General features: G+C 42.8%; 1 protein-coding gene across 1 annotated transcript; it reads left to right on the top strand.

The window, feature by feature from the left end:
• Positions 1-602: 602 nt before the first annotated feature.
• LOC137348188 (secernin-2-like) lies at positions 603-21,019 on the top strand. The gene is made up of 9 exons (XM_068013518.1): positions 603-808; positions 2,629-2,803; positions 5,989-6,170; positions 7,918-8,117; positions 11,486-11,701; positions 14,222-14,390; positions 14,877-15,057; positions 16,381-16,576; positions 17,829-21,019. Exons 2-8 carry the CDS (start codon positions 2,630-2,632, stop codon positions 16,537-16,539), a joined length of 1,281 nt encoding a protein of 426 aa, XP_067869619.1. The 5' UTR covers positions 603-808; position 2,629; the 3' UTR covers positions 16,540-16,576; positions 17,829-21,019.
• Positions 21,020-21,201: the final 182 nt, after the last annotated feature.

The raw sequence follows: 21,201 nt of genomic DNA, 5'->3' as shown, positions 1-21,201 counted from the left end.
ACCTCTCAGTGCCTATTTAAAAAAACATTTCCAGGGACTGTTTATCAAAGTCAAGTGGCCTTTACATAACCCCTGTTGAAAACCCCAAAGTTTAATGTTTCTTCAATCTTTCAAAAATGAATGCTCAAAAAAATATATTTAACAAATCAGAGGCACTTTCGTAACAAGACATTAAACTGAGGCCTCGTCTGCCCTCTCAGGCGGACGTAAAAGATCCCATGGCACAATTTTGAAGAACAGCAGGGGAGTTATCCCTCAATCAATATCACAAAAAACAAATGATCTAGTCATTATCACATTGCTGTTCATGGGAGCTTGCTGTATGCAAACTGACTACACTTCAAAAGTACTTCATTGGCTGTGTAGTGCTTTGGGGGTTCAGAGTCACGAAAGGCACTATATGAATGCAAGTCCTTCTTTCTGAGAGACACTGAGATAGATTTGATGTGTTATCTCTGACAGACACTGAGATAGGTTTGGTATCTCCGTGTTAGCTCCTGGACACTAACGGGTTAAGGGACAAACTGTTGAAAGGCGTCTTGCTGTACTTTCGTTACACGCCTGCTGTACAGTGGGAGTTGCTGATGGAAGAGTGTGTTGGCTGTTGGTGTGGCATTTTGCTCGGAGAGAATATGTGTCTTTTTTACTCTATTGATCTCCGGGCCTACAGTACTTCTGGCACAGAGATTGAAGGGTTAACTTCACTACCTACGGCGTGTGTGACTATCAGCTGACCCTTGAGAGAAAAAGAGAGAGTCAGACATTGATCTCAACTCAGTCTGAGCAGTGCTGGGATTTCCTAAACGAGGTAGGTGCAGGGGGGAAGATCAGCTGGGATAACGAGTTTTTGTGTGTCTCTCATTACTAAATGCGGACGCGAGGTGATGAAAATGCCGCTAGCTTTGCAGGGGCGAGCTGCATTGTCATTGTTAAGGTATATGGGAATCCGCCCAATGCGGATCTGCAGGGCCCGGCTGTTGCTTAACATTTCACTGAGTTTTTCTGAGATTCTGCTGGTTTCGTTGCAGTCTTGTTTTTCTCTTCACTGGCACGATTCGGGCTCAATTTGATACATTGTGATCCCATCGGCATTGGGGCCCGGCGAAACTGCACAGAACAGGTGGAAACTGACACTGATCTGTTACTGTAACCATTTAATAATGATACAGTCACACTTCCGGTCGCAGTTTGCAGAAGCATCTTGCTACCAGCCTTGGTTCAGTGCACTCTGGCCTCTTGAATCAGAAGGTTGTATGTTCAAGACCCAGTCCAGAAACTTCAGCACGTTCTATAGGCTGATACTCCCAGTGCAGTACTGAGATAGTGTTGCATTGTCGGAGATGCTGGCTTTCAGAGGAGCCCTTAAAGCATAAGGTCCTGTGACACTATTGGAAGAAGAGCAGGGGAGTTCTTCCCAGTTCCCTAACCAATATTGATGCCTCAATCTAAAACAGATTATCTGGTCATTAATTGCATTACTGTTGGTGGGGCAAAAGCAAAGTACTATGGCTGCTGTAAATTTGAAATAAAAACAGAAAGTGCAGGAAATACTCAGCAGGTCAGACAGCCTCAGTGGTGAGAAAAACAGAGTTAATGCTTCAGGTCAGTGGCTTGTTTATTGGAGCTTGATGTCCACAACTTGGCATTACAACAGCGACTAGACTTCAGAAGTTCATCACTTTTGAACATCCTGAAGTCAAGAAAGGTGCTATAGATATGTAAATTAATTCTGTCTGGTCATACACTGTGCTTAAAGAGGGTGGGGTCTGTCTGGGTTCCAGGGCTGTTCTGTTAATGGACAAAGGGACTAACATTCATTTCATTTTTTTCTTTAATTTCTAAGGGAGTGTTTTATTGAAGGGGCCCATTTCCAGACATTGTTGTGTGATAGCACATTGTGTGTGTCACAATAATGCCATTCCCTTTCCTCGTGCTGTGGTAGAGTTCCACATGTATCCTCTCATTATCCACCCCAAGCCATTCTCTGCTTCAGCCTTGACAGTGAGTGTCAGCAGGCTGTTCAACTGCAGGAAGCATCATACCTGCGCCTGATCCTTCCATGTGCATGCTTTCACTGACAGTTGTTGGGTAAAAGTCAGGAGCAGGAAGGCTGACTCAATTTTTTTCCTTTATTCTTTAAATCTGTGGCACTGAGGCCAATTATAGCACTATTCCTATTGCCTTGGCTAACTCTTTTATGCCAGGCATCAAACCAAGGAGCTTATGGACTGAATATCTTAGTGCTGCCTCCATGTTAGCACATCGGAAGAGATGACAGTTCTTTGGATTAATAGAAATAAATGGTGAGTTTATTTTAATGTTCATTCCCTGGATGTGGGTATCACTGGCAAGACCAGCACTTATTGGTCATCTCTAGTTGTCCATGAGAAGGTGGTGGTGAGACAACTTCTTGAATCGCAGCAGCCCGTGTGGTGCGGGTACACCCACAGTGCTACTAGGGAGGGAGTTCCAGGATTTTAACCCAACGACGATGAAGGAATGTTGATATATTTCCAGGTCAGGATGGTGTGAGTTGGAGGGGTGGGCAGGTGCGTGAGCCTTTATATTCTATAAATATTGTGTAAGTATGTAATACTGACTTTAGTGTGATGCCCCTCTCTCCTACAGAATGGCTGCCAGTGCCATCTCTGCTCCTTCTTCTTGTGACTGCTTTGTCGCTCTCCCACCTGCCACTGAGAGAAAAGAGGTGATTTTTGGGAAGAACTCGGACAGACCACGGGATGAGGTTCAGGAAGTGGTTTATTTTCCCGCAATTGTGCATGCACCAGGCTCTAAGCTGGAGGTAAGAGAACGGCCATCACATCTGAATTGCAGCATCAGAACAGGCAGTTCTGGTGTACTTAGAAGCTGACATCGTTTATTAATTATGAGTAAAAACAGAAAATGCTGGAAAGATTCAGCAGGTCAGGCAGCATCTGCAGAAAGGCAGTGCTAACGTTTCTAGTGGTGAAGGAGGGGAGTGAGAGGGAGACAAAAGTAAAGTAGAAAGAAGAAAGCATTTTGCAGCCTTGCGAAAGCCAGTTTCCTCGGTTGCAGACAGTTTTCGGTGTTGCCCAGTCTGAAAAAGATTAAGAATGAGATGATTTTGCTCAAAGTTTATGTCTGGAATCACAATCGGCTTGAAAGAGCCTTGAGGGAAAGCGTTTGGCTAGGAGGCACATGGGTGGGGTGTGAATTTGGTGATACCATTATTTTGCCAGTGCACAGTATAAATGCATTTTTGGAGCAAAGTGGGATATGGATACAAACAGATGGACTTGAGGTAGATTTGTTGAGTCTAATGGCTTTTTTATGTTGTTAAAATGTATTTTATATAAAGTCAGTTTTGAAATATTACACCAGCATACAATCCCCTTAACAGTCTCTGATACAGAATGACCCGATACAACCCTGGAAGTTGCCATAAGCTACATTGCAGCATGAATACTTAACACGTTCATTTAAAATTTCTCTCCTTGCTAGATTATGGAGTCATATAGTCATTTATGTTACAGAAGGAGGCTGTTCAGCCCATCGAGTCCATGCCAGCTCCCCGTGGAGCAATCCTGTCAGTCCCACTCCCCCACTCGATCTCCGTAGCCCTGCAAGTTTATTTCCTTCAAGTGGCCATCTTATTTCCTTTTGAAATCATTGATCGTCTCCGCTTTCACCACCCTTGTGGGCAGCGAGTTCCAGGTCATTACCACCTGCTGCGTAAAAATATAAACAAATAAAAGTTCTTCCTCACATTCCCCCTGTGTCTTTTGCCCAAAACCTTCATTCTGTGTCCCCCTACTCCTTGGACCATCAGTTAATGGGAACAGTTTTTCTTTGTCTAACTTATCTCTGCCTGTCATAATCTTGTAAACCTCTACCAAATCTCCCCTCAATCTCCTTTGCTCCAAGGAGAACAACCCTAACCTAACCTTGTAACTAAAATCCCCCCATCCATTCTGGTAAATCTCCTCTGCGCCCTCACATCTTTCTTAAGTGTGGTGACCAGAACTGGACATAATGCTCTAGTTGGGGGCTAACCAGAGCTTTATAAAGGTTCAGCATAACTTCCCTACTTTTGTACTGAATGCCTATATTTATGAAGACCAAGATCCTGTATCTTTTACTAGCCACTCTCCCAATGTGTTCTGCCATCTTCAAAGATTGATGCACATGCACCCCCAGGTCCCTCTGTTCCTGCACACTCCTTTAGAACTGTGCCATTAAGTATATATTGCCTCTCCCTATTCCTTCTGCCAAAATGCATCACCTCTCACTTGTCAATTTTAAATTCCAACTGCCACCTGTCCGCCCGTTCTGCTAGCTTATCTATATCCCGTTGCAAGGCGGTTCATATCATCCTCATTGTTTGCCACTCCTCCTAGTTTGGTGTCATCGTCAAATTTTGAAGATCCAAGTCATTTATATACAGCAAAAAAAGCATATTATTGTAATCCAACCTAAATTCACGTGGAACAAAAACAGAAAATGCTGGAAACACTCAGCAGGCCAGGCAGCATCCTCGGAGAAAAAACAGAGCCAATGCGCCAGACTGCGAACCCCACCAGAATCAGGAAAAGCCAGAAATTGATGGAGTTATTTATCCATTTAGGCTAACAACATTTAAAATAGCAGAGGAATTTGCAGTGACCACATTAAGTATCCATAGAGTATCATCACTTGCAGTATTTTCTCAGCTTTGAATAATGCTGGCCCCCTGCTCATTCAGATCTTTGAGTTGTTTTCTTTGCTAAACTATTGTGTTTACTATATACCATATTCTGTGGTAATTGTTCAAGGCTCCTATACAAATTGGGAAAAACTTAAAATACCCTTTGTTAGAAAGTGACATTTGTGCAGCTTCTCAATCCTGTTATCGAGGAGTTTCAATGACGTGGGTATTCTGAGTTCTTCTGTAATAAACATCTTTTCCATCGCCATGAAAAATATTAGCATTAGAGCAAAAGTGAGTCTTCCAATTTCAGGCACCAAGTTTCAGCATCAAGTACAACCAGTCTCAGTCTGTGCCTGATTTAAACCCAGCACGACGGAGGTGAACGTGGTGTGTTGGTCCGTTCCACTACCCAGTTTCTCGGATAGTTTGGTTTTGTTAAGGACTCCACTTCAGAGTTTGCTGGTATCTACCTCAGCTGGAAATAACTTTAAAAGAATGGCCAACAATCAGTGAACTTCCCCACCCCTCCACCCCCATCACTGGGGGTAACTGATTTGGAAAGTCTGTGGTGTCCAAGATAAAACCCAGGCTCAAATTTCCTGTAGAAATAGACCTGCTTATCCATGGAAGGGCAGTTTTTGTGGGTTTTTTTTTTCCCCAAGGCAACTGAGTTTTAAAAGGGACTTTTTTTTGGTCTTTTTTTTGTGGTATGGTTCCCTTCCCTCTCAAACTGCATGAAACAACAATCATGCAAGTTTCCAAAATACTACAGTGAATATATAGCTCTGTGCCGCAGAAAAATAAGCACCAATGTTACTCCTTTATTAAGTTCCTTATTTAATAAGGAACAGGAGTAGGTCATTCGCCTCTCAAACCTGTTCTGCCATTCAGTTAGGCCATGGCTGATCAGTATATCAGTTCCATTTACCCGCCTTGGAACCATATCCTTATCTAATAAAAAAAAAACTATCAATGAAATTTTCAGTTGATTCTCAGCCTCTACTTTTTTGGGGAGAGAGTTCCAGATTTCCACTACCTTTTGTGTGAAGAAGTGCTTCCTGACATCACCCCTGAATGGCCTAGTTCTACATTTAAGGTTATGCCCCCTTGTTCAGGATTGCTCCACCGATCCGATGAAACACTTCATTCATCCTAAACACCTAATTAGACCGCTCCTCGATCTTCTAAAAGACACCATGATACCCTCTGGTAGGTTGGCATGTTGCAATTCAAAGGAGTACAATCCCATTGGGTGCCTAGTATGGAAGAATCATCTATATTTGATATAGATCATATTTCAATTTTTTTTAATTGAACAGTGTACATACATTGAAATCGAACAGATTGAGAAAACGCACGCAGTGATTCTCAGCCGACCAGCCTGGTTATGGGGAGCAGAAATGGGAGCCAACAACCTTGGTGTCTGCATTGGCAATGAGGCCGTGTGGACGAAAGAGCCCATCGGTGAGAAGGAAGCACTGCTTGGAATGGACCTGGTCAGGTAGAAACCTCTTTCTATTTTGTACTGCTTAAAGTCATTAGAGTCTTGTATTTTAATTAAGGTGGAGATCAATTGTTTCAATAAATATAAATGTTTTAAAACCAGTGGGATAAACTGGGTACTCGTGCCAACTTTAATGAATATGAATTTCAGGAGCTTGGCGGGATGGATTTCAGTTTGAACAGCACTGTTGACCTTTGAACTCAAACTAGCATTGGCCAAGTTTCAGTTTTGAGCTCAGTAACTTGATAGGGTGCTCCCTGGCAGTGGGAGCTTCCACCTCAGAATGTTTGGCACTATTTTGGTTTGATATTTATCCCTCCTTTATTACTGAAAACAACATATGCTTAGCAATAACTGGAGACTTTTCTCCCATTGGATGCAGGCAACTTTGGCAAGCCAGTATTGCCTATCTCTGTTTGCACTGGGGCATTAAGAGTCAACTACGTAATGGGGGTTAAGAAGGCATAGAGGATGTTTTGCGATAGTTTCCTTTATTAACCGAGGCATAGAGTACAAGAGCAGGGAGGTTCTGCTAGAACTGCATAAAACACTAGTTACGCCACAGCTAGAGTTCTGCGTACAGTTCTGGTCACCATATTGCAAGGGAGGATGTGATTGCACTAGAGAGGGGATTTAGGAGGATGTTGCCAGGAATGTAGAACTTTAGCTATGAAGAAAGATTGGATAGGGTGGAGTTGTTCCCTTTGAAACAGAGGAAACTGTGGGAAAATTTGAGATGTACAAAATTGAGGGGCCCGGATAGAAAGGACCGATTTCCCTTAGCGGAGTGGTCAATAACTAGGGGGCATAGAGGAGACACTTTTTTTACCCAGTTGTTGATGAGGGTCTGAAACTCACTGCCTGAAAGGGTGACAGAGGTAGAAACCCTCATTGCGTTCAAAAAATTCTTGGATGTGCATTGAAGTGCCGTAACCTACAGGGATACGAACCAAGAGCTGGAAAGTGGGATTTGGCTGGATAGTTCTTTTCTAGGCAGCACAGACATGATGGGCCAAATGGCCTCCTTCTATGCCATAAATGTTCTATGTTTCCTGTGAATGGAGTCATGTATAGACTGGACAGGGTAGAGGGTGGTAGGTGCCCTTCCTGGAAAAACAGTAGTGAGCCAGTTGAGATTTTACATTAAATGCAGTAGTTTGATTTTTATTTTTCTGTTGTTAGCCACATTTAGACCAAATTTATTGAATTTAACTGCTTGACTTGCCATGGTAAGATTTGAACTTCTGAATGCTGGGTTACTAGTCCAGTACCAAACCCTAAATATCGTATAGTGTGAAATGCCTCTGTTTGTTATTTTACGATGGGCATCAAATCATTTGAAAAAATGAGTTAACACCTGTATAAAAATAGAAGGAAGTACTTTGGAACATCCGGGCACTGTAAAAGGTGCCAAATAAATGCTAGTCTTTTTATAGGAATTTGTTAAGCTACTAATATTGCCATTAATAATTTTTGTTTTGATTTTTTTGGAAGGGGCATCTACTTGATAAAGTGTTGGACAAGCCTTTTGAATTTTGTTTGTAAATACTTCACAATAATATAAGCCGGATCAAAATGCATCACTGAACTGTTCGTATGTGATGTTAAAATGAACCTGATGCACATGCATCTTTCTTCCAGAAGAAAGGTTTGCCAAACACTTTATCTTGCTGTTATTGTGCATGGTATAGATTACAGCCTATTCCTATTATATACATTATCCTATTTCCCGTTCCTCCATTAGGCTTGGACTGGAGAGAGGTTCCACTGCCAAGGAGGCCTTGGATGTAATTACCTGCCTTCTGGAGCAATATGGCCAGGGTGGGAACTGCAAGGAAGCTACAGAAGCATTCAGCTACCACAACACATTTCTGATTGTGGACAGAAAAGAGGTTTGGGTACTGGAAACATCTGGGAGATACTGGGCTGCTCAGCAAATTACAGGTCAAATGTGGCAGAAGTTTGAAAAGCATGTTGAAGTCATTTTATGTTCTGTCAATAGTGCAGTATTAAGGATATTACAGTGTTGTGCCGGCAAAACCCAAATTGTGAGGACTTCTGGTCATTGCTGCACCAAAGCAAAACTCCAATACATTTCACTAACAAATAATTCATTTTTGAAACCCAAACTACTGCAGGGCCATGGGATATGTAAAGCTCCTTTCTGGCCGCTTACCAAAAAGAAATTTGACGCATGATTCCTGCAGTCGGATCAGTGACTGACTCATTATATCAGGTGGAACATTCTATCACTTCCGTAAAGCTAAGTGTCTTGGCCCTAGTATCATCTTCAATACAAATATATTCTTGGTCTGGTTCCTCTACATAACAATGCACGACAGTCTTCACTGTTATACTTATCAATCATTTCTTTACATGTTTAAAACACTTTGACATGTTTCTGACTATAGACAGGAGAGAGGCTGGGAGGTACTTGGTGATTTATCCCAATACCATGTTGTTCAGCCCAGGGGCTGGATTTTGTTCTCCTCCTGACGTCCGGTTCCATGATGGGCGGAGTGGAGAATTGGAGCAGCAGCGGCCTGGCACGGAACTCGTGCCGGGATTGCCGGGCCCGATCTTCCCGGTGGCAGGGAAGCTCCATGGCGGGCCCTCCACCTCTCCTCGAGGGGACCCAACTTTTACATATTTAAATTACCTGTTTGCATTAATTAAAATCTAATCCGCAATGATCTTACCTACAGTTCCAGATCTTCAGCACAACGGGCGGCACTCGCGCACCTTCACTTTCCCGTTCAGGGAAAGCTGGTGCCATTGAGGTGGGAAAGGGGGTCAACTCTGCACTTAGTGCAGTTGGGGGGAGGAGGGGTTAACTCTGCATTGGTAATGTAGTTGGGGGGGGTGGGGCTGGTGAGGGAATGGGGCAAATATGTATTTTCGGGGGTGGGGACAGGGGAAACTCTGCAGTTTCTTCGCAGGGATGGAAATGCCTTAAAAATGGTGCCAGCGCCTGTGCAGGAACAGTTGGTGCCATTCACAGCGTCGCCGAGGCCGCCCCTGCCACTTGATGGTGTGGGGGGGGGGGGGGGCAGGGTGTGTGGCCACCCTGCATATGCTAATGAGCTACCGAGCTCCAGATCGCGGTGGCCGGACCACAAGATTCAGCCCTAGGTTTTTTTTGGATTTGTTCCAAAGCCACTATAAAGTCTAGATATGCCTTTAGATTGTCCGCAAGGAAAAGTCATCCGCAACAGAAGAGATTGCTGCTGATGATGGATTGTGTCTTTGACGAGCCATTTCTGACATTAACTACCTTTGCTTAACTTCTGCCTTAAGGTATCACCATGTTTGATTATCATGTGGTAAAATTGATACTGTAGTCTCAAAGTTTCACATAACTAAGTTTGGTTTGCAAAATTGCTTGTTTTTCATATCCTATCCAACTTGTAGCATGCGGGATTTACCAGTGCAGGTCTTTATGATTACATCTCTCATCTACGAAAATCATTTGCCTAGATATACAAATTTATTAATGTGATCCTAGTGTATTTAACTACAGTGAGATCATCCACTTGAATAGGTGCATTTGAATTGCTATTCATGTAATGTCTACTACTGATGATATTGGGTAACAATGTGATGCATGGATAGTTGTGTTCACTTTTTAAGTTATGTTGTGTGTCAGAACTTCTATTGCCTGCAAATTGCACTGGCTGGGAGGGGAGAGAGGTAATGGAGTTGCAATTTGGGGTGGAACCTGGATTCCCAAGGTCTCTTCCCTTCTCAAAATGCCCAATTGGTTGACCTAAATGGAAAAGTCCTGGGGAAAATTGATGTACAGAGAGATTTGGGTGTTCAGGTCCATTGTTCCCTGAAGGTGGCAACGCAGGTCAATGGAGTGGTCAAGAAGGCATACGGCATGCTTTCCTTCATCGGACGGGGTATTGAGTACAAGAGTTGGCAGGTCATGTTACAGTTGTATAGGACTTTGGTTCGGCCACATTTGGAATACTGCGTGCAGTTCTGGTCGCCACATTACCAAAAGGATGTGGATGCTTTGGAGAGGGTGCAGAGGAGGTTCACCAGGATGTTGCCTGGTATGGAGGGCGCTAGCTATGAAGAGAGGTTGGGTAGATTAGGATTATTTTCATTAGAAAGATGGAGGTTGAGGGGGGACCTGATTGAGGTGTACAAAATCATGAGAGGTATAGACAGGGTGGATAGCAAGAAGCTTTTTCCCAGAGTGGGGGATTCAATTACAAGGGGACACGAGTTCAAAGTGAAAGGGGAAAAGTTTAGGGGGGATATGCGTGGAAAGTTCTTTACGCAGAGGGTGGTGGGTGCATGGAATGCATTGCCAGCGGAGGTGGTAGACGTGGGCACGATAGCGTCTTTTAAGATGTATCTAGACAGATACATGAATGGGCAGGAAGTAAAGAGATACAGACCCTTCGAAAATAGGCGACAGGTTTAGATAGAGGATTTGGATCGGCGTAGGCTTGGAGGGCCGAAGGGCCTGTTCCTGTGCTGTAATTTTCTTTGTTCTTTTGTTCTTTGTTCCATGGGGAGTGGGCATTTCCTCTTCTTCTATGATGATGGAATCAGTATAATGACTTGGTTTTATTAATTATGATCAATCTGGCTCACCAAAGGTTGTTAATACTTTGTACGACAGTCAATCGTGCAAGTGCCAAACTCTTTTGAGTTAGCTTATCTAAGTCAAAGGAACAATAGAATTGTCTTTAGCACCCCTTTGGTTAGAGAGGAGGAAAGTCAGACAGAGATCCCACTCATGGGAACAGAAAGAGGCCATTTAGCCCCTCGAGCCTGTTCTGCCATATATGAGGAGGGCTGATCTTCAACCTAATTCCATATCCCTTTAATACCTGTGGCTAAAAAAAAATCTATTAATTCCAGTTTTAAAGTTAACATTTGATGTTGCATCAATTGTTGTTTGCGATTGGGTGTTCCTAACTTCTACCACATTGTGTGTACAAGTTTTTCCTAATTTCATTCCTGAAAGGTCTAGCTCTAATTTTTAGACTATGCCTCCTAGTTGCTAACTAGCTATCCATGCAAGTATATGGACGTGGGTATGGACAAGATGAGACTACCTATAATGCTCCTAATGAATGAATAGCACACTCAGTGTCTGAGATCATTTGTAAAGGTTTAGCCACTTGAATGACTAGCCAGAGGTCGGTTAGTACCTGCGGAAATGTACCCCAGGATGGTTGGGGAGAGAATTTGAGGGGAAAAAGTAAATTGAATTGACTCAGTGATTTAAGAAGTGTACACTGCCACAAACAGGACCCAAAATCTTTATACTCCATGTTCTTTATACTTAACAGAGGGTGCAAAAAATATCTCTAATCAGCTGACCATCACCACAGAGATCAGTGCTGAACACGCTGACCTCCGAAACTATGCCCAGAGTCAGGGATGGTGGAGTGGTGAGGGCGAGTTCAACTTCTCCCAGATTTTCTCTCTGACGAACCCACCAGTGAGAATGGAGGCTGCAAAGGTTCGTTACTGTGGAGGCAAGGAGCTGCTTTGTAAGCAAGAAGGTGAATAAAGTTCAGAGGCATAAAATAGCATATTGTTATTGCATAAAAGGATTGTCAGACAGGTGAGCAAATAGCTGGTCTTAAGAAAATACAGTTACTGGTGCTCCAAGTTTTTATACCACAGTGGGGCAGAATGAGAATTTTATGCCTGTTATTTTCCATCATGTCCTGGTCAGACTCTTGATTATCCGAGAAACCTTGGTACGGGAGGAGGCCCTTCAAGCCTGTTCTGCCGTGGCTAATCTGTGACCTAACTTCAATTATCCGCCTTTGCCCCATTTCCTTTAATACCTTTGGTTAACAAAAATCTATCAATGTCAGATTTAAAATTAACAATTGATCTAACATCAATTGCCGTTTGCGGAAGAGAGTTCTAAATTTCTACCACCCTTTCTGCGTCAAAGTGTTTCCTAATTTCACTCCTGAAAGGTCTGGTTCTAATTTTTAATACTGTCTCCCCTAGTCTTAGACTCCCCAACCAGTGGAAATAGAGCGAAACTATCTGCTCCCCTTAACATCTTGAAAACTTCGATCAGAACACCCCTTAACCTTCTAAATTCCAGGGATTGCAACCTTAGTTTGTGTAATCTCTTGTAACTTAACCCATTTGTGAGTCATGTTCCTACATAACAGTGACTACATTTCAAAAGTACTCCATTGAAGAACTTTGGGATATCCTGAGGTCATGAAAGGCACTATATAAAATCCAAGTCTTTTCTTTATTTCTGCTGCTTCATCTCCAAGTGAGAGATAAACCAGCAAATGAGCTACCCTCCGCTGATTCATATTTGTCTTCTGGTGGCAGAGGAGAAGGACATTGATGGCACACTGGGTGAAAGCATTGCCTAAAGTAGCACGCTCTACACAGACTCCAAGGTTAACTGAAATAAAAACAAGAAATGCTGGAAATACTCAGCAGGTCTGGTAGCATCTGTGGAGAGAGAAGCAGAGTTAACATTTCCGGTCAGTGACCCTTCATCAGAACAGGACATTCATCGCCAGTTCTGATGAAAGGTCACTGACCCGAAACGTTAACTCTGCTTCTCTCTCCACAGATGCTGCCAGACCTGCTGAATATTTCCAGCATTTCATGCTGTTATTTCAGATTTCCAGCATCTGCAGTATTTTGCTTTTATTACGAGGTTAACTGGTTGAGTTTTTAGTCTAATCTCGATTGGGTCTGACAGTTATCCATAGAACCCCTAGATTATGTAGAGGAAAGAAAGATCACCCAGGCTTTCCATTGCTGCTTGCTGCCCAGTGACTCCAGCTGGAAAATACACCAGTCAGCTATATTGGTAAAGCCATGAGGCTGTACAGAGCCAACTCTGAGAACTCCTTAACAATCGTAAATGGGGGGGATGGTGCAGTGTCTAAAAAAGCAGAATGAGTTTCCATAAGTTGCTGTTCCTTATCTAGTGGGCAGACACCATCCAAGACAAAGCAGCCCGCTTGATTGGCACCCCGTCCACAAATATTCACTCCCTCCACCACCGACGCACAATGGCAGCAGTGTGTGCCATCTACAAGACGCACCGCAGCAACGCACCAAGGCTCCTTAAACAACGCCTTCCAAACCCGTGACGTCTACCACCTAGAAGGACAAGGACAGCAAATGCATGGGAACACCACCACCTGCAAATTCCCCTCCAAGTCACACAGCATCCTGACTTGGAACTATATCCCCGTTTATTCACTGTCGCTGGGTCAGAATCCTGGAACTCCCTTTCTAACAGCACAGTGAGTGTCCCTACCTCACGTGGACTGCAGCGGTTCAAGGTGGCAGCTCACCACCACCTTCTCGAGGGCACTTGGGGATGGGCAATAAATGCTGGCCTAGACAGTGGTGCCCACATCCCATGAATGAATTTTTAAAAAAAGTTGGCAGAACCCTTGAAGCATATCTCTGCATATTTTCTGATGCCCCATTGAAACATGGGGATTGTTGGACAAAAAAAGGTCCATCTAGTTCACCTAACATCCTGGCAGTTATAATTTTTGAGATTAATTCTATGAATATGGGCATCGCTAGCAAGGCTAGTATTTTTCTACCCATCCTTAGCTGCCCTTCAGAAGGTGATAGTGAGCTATCTTCTTGAATTACTGCGGTCCTTGTGATGAAGGGACTTCGGTGGTGTTGGGAGGAAATTCCAGGATTTTGACCCAGTGAAGTTGAGGGAATGAAAATATATTTCCAAGTCGGGATTGTGCGTTGCTGGCAGGGGAACTCGGAGGTAAGTGTTCCTGTGCACCTGGTGCTCTTGTCCTTCTGAGGTGGTGGAGGTAGCAGATTTGGGTGGTGCTGTTGAAGAAGGCTTGGTGAGTTGCTGCAGAGGATCTTGTAGATAGGACACACTGCAGCCATGGTGTGCTGGGAGTGGAGGCCATAATATAATGATGATCAGCCCCAATTAATTAATGTATAACAGACCCAGACATGACGCATGGAAGATGCCAGGACCTGGAAGTCTGTAAAAAACTTAGAATATTTTTTTTTAATAATCTTTCATTGCATCACAGCAGGTAGCATCCAAGCTGAGACAATCATGGACATCCTACGTGATAAGGAGAGTGGAATCTGCATGGACTCGGGTGCCTTCTGTACCACAGGCAGTATGGTGTCCATCCTACCTCAGGATGACAGTTTACCCTGCGTGCATTTCTTTACAGCAACCCCTGACCCTTCGAGGTCAGTTAACCAATGTTGATAAACACTCTCTGCAACAGTTTTTCTTTACCAGTATATTGTGTTTGTGGTGGACATTTTCCTAAGGCAGCAGCAACCTATCGCCAATATATTAAAGTCTAGCACTGAAGGGTTCTGCTAAATGGGCAGTCGGCTATTTCATCCACTGTCTGACCAGTTGCTGCTGTGTAACATTACACCTCACGTCATCATGGCCTTGAAGTGAAAGTTGTAAAAATTGTGTGGGCAGAAATGTATCACTGTTTATTTCCCACTTTGCTTAGGATATTGACTCGACCTGATTACTTTTCATTGTGTGTGCAGGAAGGGGAGAATTAAAAATAGTTTTGTAAAACAATGTTCTTGTGTATGGGGGTGGTAGAGGAAGCAAGACTTGATTCTGTTTAGTGATGACTGCTGTGTGGCGCCTCTGTCTCTCCTCCTTTGCACCCTGCACATTCTTTTAAAATATGTTGCTTTTATTAATAGATCTGTCTTCAAACCCTTCATCTTTCTCGATGATGTAACGCCAGTCCCTATGGTGATTTCTCCCAGTTATGGTGATGATGATCCAGTCAGGAAACAGCCTCGGTTCCAGAGTAAACGGGACCGCAGGCACGAACTGTACAAGGCACATCAACATGCTAAAGACACAATGGAGAGTGGACAGGTATTAATGGCACTTCATTTGGTAAAGAATAACTCCTCCAGAGGTAATGTTAACTGGACTGATGATGGCTACTTAACAAGGCTCTGGTCCTCTAGCAGATAATAGGATAATCTTGCCAAAGCTGGCAAATATCAGCATAGCTACTAGTCAATAAATCTGATGTCTAACTATAGGAACCATAGAGGGGTGTGTGGATGGAGGAGGGGAGCAGGAGCTAGTGGGATAGTTGTGGGGGACGGAGGGGAGAACAGCAAGCATCCTCTAGAAGTATAGGCCCGCCAGATTCCACTGTTCAAAAAGTAATCACAACTTCACTGGAAACGTCTGCAATCTCAAGTAGCTTGTTACTTTGTGGTTAAATTATGCAGTGTTGTATTTGCTGCATTCCCAGATTTACAGGCATCCTGATGCCCACTTAGTTCCATGGAGAGAAATGCCAACACTCTATTCTCTAGTAGGATTTTTCACTGAGAATTACATGGGTTATAATTACTGTTCCATGTGACTGACATCAGAACCCCCAGTTCATTCACAAACTTCCCACTAAGCCAGTATCCATTACATCCATTTAGTGTTACCAACCCTCCAGGATTGCCGTGGAGTGTCCAGGAATTAAAGATTAATCTCCATGACATTGCTGTGAGTAACCCAGTAGAAAAAGCATAGGGGTATTTAAAAAAAAAAATAATTCTCATTTTCTTTGAACACTTTTGCTTCTTAATTATAAAATTATTGAAGATGGGAAGAGTGCTGTTTTACTGGGTGAGTCGCTTTTCGGTGGGAGGACGTGTTGGAACCTTCGGAAATATGTCCAACCAGACTTAGCGACCCTACATCCACTAATTCTGATCTTTCGCGTATTCGCTTCTCACCATTTTATCAATGCTGTCAGCGTCAGTATTCTTTTAGACATTCGTCCCTTGTTTTTGATAAGCTATGCACACTCTATCCCACACAGTGTTCCTTCTCCCTGCATCTTTGCTGTTTGCGCTGCCTCCTAATGTAATTAATTCTTTCCTTGTCCTTTTGAAACTTTGGATCACTTTATCTGCCTCAGTCCTTCCTTCTACAATCCACCAGCTTCTAAAGCCAATATTTGGCATCACCTCAACACTGCTTCCTGATTTACTTTGTCTACCTTTTCCATCCTTGGTCTTGTGCTGTACTATGGGTCTTAGCTCTTCGCTTTAGTTTCTCAATAAAAACAAAATTGAATGGTTGGATAAACAGACTGGAGTGTGGGGTAGTGAGGCGAAATGGCATTGAGATGAGAACATTTCAAAGGCACTTAGACCATTGTATCACATGTTTGTTCCCTTTTAGGAGCAAGGTGTAAGGTTACACCAGACTATGCAGAACCTCGAGAAACAGGGACTGAAAGCTATCAAGAGCATGTTGGCTAGTGGAGGGACTTTTGACCCAGAAGAAATGGCAGATCTGTTCTTTGACTGTGTTGACACGGAGATCAAATTTTACAAATAAGCTGTCAAGTGAGATACTTCTGCAAATCCCGCTTCAGGTACTTCTCACTCTCTCTGCTGTTTTTCACTTGATCTGCAAAATGCATTTTAAGTCTAGCTCAGGGACTGTCCTTGCAGAAGGTTGTAGTTGGGGTTGGCTGTTGGCGGGGGGCCCTACATTTGACATCCATGCACATAAGGTAGAGAATGGGATGTGGGGAGAGGAAATCAGTCAGAGTAACCAACTCTGATCACTATCCAGTGAGCCTTGTTCAGGAGCATGTATAGACATCCAGGAGTGGAGTTTCCGTGTTGGGTGCAACCTGTAAGTTAGGTCTGAAAATGTACTGAAGTCACACCCATTTTCCTGATGTTCAGTTACATCTAAGTATCTTTCCAATTGCGTTAAGTTACACCCAAACCTAAAATGGGCGTAAATCAGCGTAAACAATGAGATTCCAAGGAAAGCGTCAAATCCACATAATATACTTCCTGAAGTGTGCAACTTTATCTCAACGTCTTTAACTATCATTCATGCACATCAGGCACAGCATTTTAAGGAAGCTACAATCAAGGAAGTATTTCAATTTTTAAAGAGATTTTTATACTTCATGCCGTAAAGATCCATTCAAAAAAAACAGAAAATCAGCCAGTTTCAGTAGGAGACGTTTATATATTTTTTTAAAACGCTCAAAATTGCAATTAAACATCAGAAGAATTACTTTCATTCCTGTTGGGCCTTTAAAATCTGGTCACAATGTTTAGAGATCCCCGAACAAACCTACTTGGGTGGCTACTTGGAATGGGGGAGCATGGGCAGTTTTGTGGGTAGTGATTCGTTCTGATGAAGGGTTTGATGGGAAGATGTAATAGATTGCGGGTACTTGTGTATTGTAGTTATGCATGCAACTTGCTTGCACCCCGCACCTTTTACACCACGCAGTTGATTTGTTCACTAGTTGCATGTCTCTGGACATAAATGTGGAGGAAACTGCGAGCCCTGTTGAGTGTACGATCAGATTTGACTCTAGTGTTTGCCAATTTGTGGGCTACGCTCACAGATGAAGAGCAGGACAAGGTGAAGGAAGGCTGCCAGTGTCTGTTAGAAACATATCTAGTATGAGTCACCACCCACAAGAAAGAAGAGAGAAACTAGGAAGGATAAAACAGCTCTATCGAGTAGAATGTGAGTTGCTGGAAAAACAGTGTAAAATAGCTTGTGTTTGTTCAAAAAATTGTCACTGATCAATGAATGAAAAATTGGTTCCCTCTTCCAGTTGCCCTCTTAATATGTTTTGTTTTACTCTATAGATTTGCAGATAGAGGTTGATCAACTGCTGGACCATTGTCCCAAAGACGCAAAGCAAATGGATATCTTCCTTGAAGCCATGAGTTCCTGTAAACTGGACACATGCACATACATAAGCCCCACAACCTCTGTGCTGAAAACTCTGTTGTCTGCCCAATGGATTTGCTGTTGTATTGATAATTGACAGCTAAATTGCCTTTTGTAGCTGCTAGACTTAAAAGACTGCCTGTGAGCTGACAGGCAGTCAATTTATTGAGATACACTGCTATTTAAAGAGACAGTATCCCTTTTGAAGAGTTTAACAGAGCTTTCCTAATTAAAGCTAATTAACATAACCCACTAAAAATTAGATTAGTATCTGAAGTAATTGTCCCAAGCCAGATTTGGGTTTGTGCTTTCAAATCAACTGGTCTTAATTTCAAACATAATATAAGGCACCACCCTTGTGTTGGGAGATAATCAGGCAAACTCAGACCAGGAACAACCCAGTGCTAAAGCTCAGCATCGAGCCAACATGACGGCCGTGGTCTAGAAAATTTTACAGTGCAGCCAACACACTGAGGCTTTTTTCATCAAAATTAATGGAGCCCTGATTACAGTTGAATAAAGTCACTCGAGCGTTCCTCAGCTTTCTGACTTAGTGATGTGGCCCATGTAATGCGTTGTCATGACGGCAATGCCCTGTTCAGCAGGTGTTTAAAGCTGTCCCGCAGTTTCTTAAGAATTTGTTTTTCTTCTGGAAGCCTGTCAAAAAAGTGTTTTTCTTTTGTGCACAGAGCAAGAGCTATGTGGTTTGTTAAAGGAAAAGGGAATTGGAAGATGCCAGGTTCAATCCCCATCCATGCTGAGTTAGTCGATTTTTAAGCCAGATGATAGAAGTGCTCTAGTTATCTTCTGCGTCCTATGATGGGGAAGAGGAACCTGCCATGATTCCGGCTCCTAAGTGCTATCGAATAAATCCTGCTTGAAAGTGCACTTGTGTGAACTTTACTCCTTCTGCTCAAACTTGAACACGAGATTGAATAGCCTACTGTCATTTACTGTGTAGTCTCCTGCATGAAGACTCTCCACTTGGGTGAAGTACAGGACAGTATTTAGTGCCCATTGAAATGTATCCCAGCAAAAATTAGGGCAGTGGGGGGGGAAGAAAGGTATAGGAAAGAAGAGGCTAGCGAGGCTACCTTCTGAACAAAATGCTGCCCATCTGTACTTAAAAATGGGATAACTTCACTTGTTCGACATCTTTTAATAGTGTCTTTTTGCTGGTGCAGACGGCCACTATTTTGAGACTTTGCCTGCATGGCTGAGTCACCCACCTATAACACCTGTATCCTGAGAACAGCTCTGTTAATTGGAAGGATAGCTCCAGTGCAAGGGGAGACAACGGAAGAAGTCTGACTCTGCCGAACAGTAGCTGCTTCCTACTGCGTTAGAATATTTTAAATTATCTGGCGAGTTGAAAGGACTTTTTTTTTTTGGTGGGGGATGTGGGGTTGCTTTGCTTAAAAGCCCTTTGCTATTGTACAAAAACAATAAGTCAAGTCCCTCCAAACAATCCCATTTTACTTTTGTAGCCTTTAGACCCAAGCAAAGGCCTTTGGGAGAGGTAGGGGAAAATTTAGGAGGAAAGAAAGGAAATCAAGGTTCATTTATCTCATGACAGGAAAGATGTCAAAAACTGCAACCTTGCCACTAATGAGAGGCACATAAATGCCTTTGCAAAATGGTGATAGAATTTATTGTTATAAAAGAGGGAAAGAACCTGCCTAGTTAAGTTGCAGGGCTGGTTCTACCCCCTTTAAATAGACAGTTGTACTCATTTCAGCCTTGCAATATGTTCCTTTTGAAATCCCGTTGATCCGACATCAGTTAAGGGAAAATTGTACAGTATTTATACCCAATTTAAAGGGATCCTGCGTCTTGAGGGAGTCATTTACATTTCAGAATTAATTAAAGGGGAAGTGTAATCTACTAAATTGCCGTATAATCCTGCATGTTGAAAACGTACACTTACTGGCGTCTCCCTGTCTCTCGGTTCTGTGGGGGTGAAATTCCTCCTTTAACGAAGAACAGGAGACTGCCTGCTCTTGCCCTGTAATTAATGGCCTTGCCAACAAAGTCATTCTCAAAAGATCACACATTTGGAAGCATTGCGTTTTTGACTCCATTGCTGCATTTTAGTTACAGAGGACAAAAGAAATTCTGTTTTTCATTTTCTTTTTTAAAAAGTGAGTTTCTGTCTCAAGTATCAACATTACTGGAGGCACAAACATTTTCTGAAGAATTCCCGCTTTTCAGTAACATAAATTGGGAGTGCCCCCCCCCCCCCCCCCCCCCCCACTGCCCCCACAACCAAATGACCATCAGTTGCCCTTTCCCCCCTCATGGACTTTTTGGACCAGACACTCTGCTTGTTTAAGTGAACTGTGTGAAAATCGCTAAAATATAAACTGGAAGCTTAACATTTTTTCCCCCAAGTAAGAAGCTTATACAAACTTGAGTTTTCACTGGATCTTTAATTCATTTCAAAAAGAGGTCAAACTGTCTTTGATCTCTCCACCTGTGTGTCTCTTCCCTCCCCGGCCCGCCCAGTCTGGTTTTGGACTAGATGAGAGGTGATCACCCTATCCTCAAGGAGTTTTAATTTCCTCTGACCTGTATTTTTTATTGCATTGGTTAATGTGTTATCCTTCATTTGCTATCTGAACTATTTTAAGCCAGTCCATACTGGTTGCAATGGGGTAACATCTGCATTAATGTAGCTCAGACAGAAATTTAACACACATACACTAACAATAGAGAACAGAGGATAGTTAAACCCCCAAAAATGTCTGCTTCGAGCTTAAATTTGACCAGTAGCTCCAAGCAAGAATTATGATTCCAAAGCATAGAAATACGAGATGGTATTGGTAAATGTCCAGATGCCTCCCGCAGTACTCAGCATTATGTGAGCAATTCAGATGAATACACACCCCCTTTTTGCAGACCAGAATGTGAGATAAAATGATGAAAAATACATGTTTAATACTACACCAAAAGAAATGTTGGTGAAGCTCATGGTGTGCAACACTGTGTAAAAGAGAATCCAGTGTTAGAGAAATGCTCAGAGAACAGCAGCAGAGCAAGATTACTCTGTTGCAGACTGTGCAATGTTTCTGTATTATTTATGATGCTATTAACTAATAAAGTACAGGAATGACAATACAAGTGTTTTTTTATGTACATGATAGCTGAAAGAGCACAATACCAGTTTCATTGTAAATCAAATACTAGCTCCCTTCCACCATCAAAAATCAAATGCTGACTCAATTGCTAAATTCATTGCCCAGTGTGACACTGACCCACACGAGCAAGAGAGGTCCCAAGATCTGTATT

Source organism: Heterodontus francisci, chromosome 33, assembly GCF_036365525.1.
Source record: "Heterodontus francisci isolate sHetFra1 chromosome 33, sHetFra1.hap1, whole genome shotgun sequence".
NCBI lineage: Eukaryota > Metazoa > Chordata > Chondrichthyes > Heterodontiformes > Heterodontidae > Heterodontus > Heterodontus francisci.
This window is presented reverse-complemented; position numbering and strand designations above follow the sequence as displayed.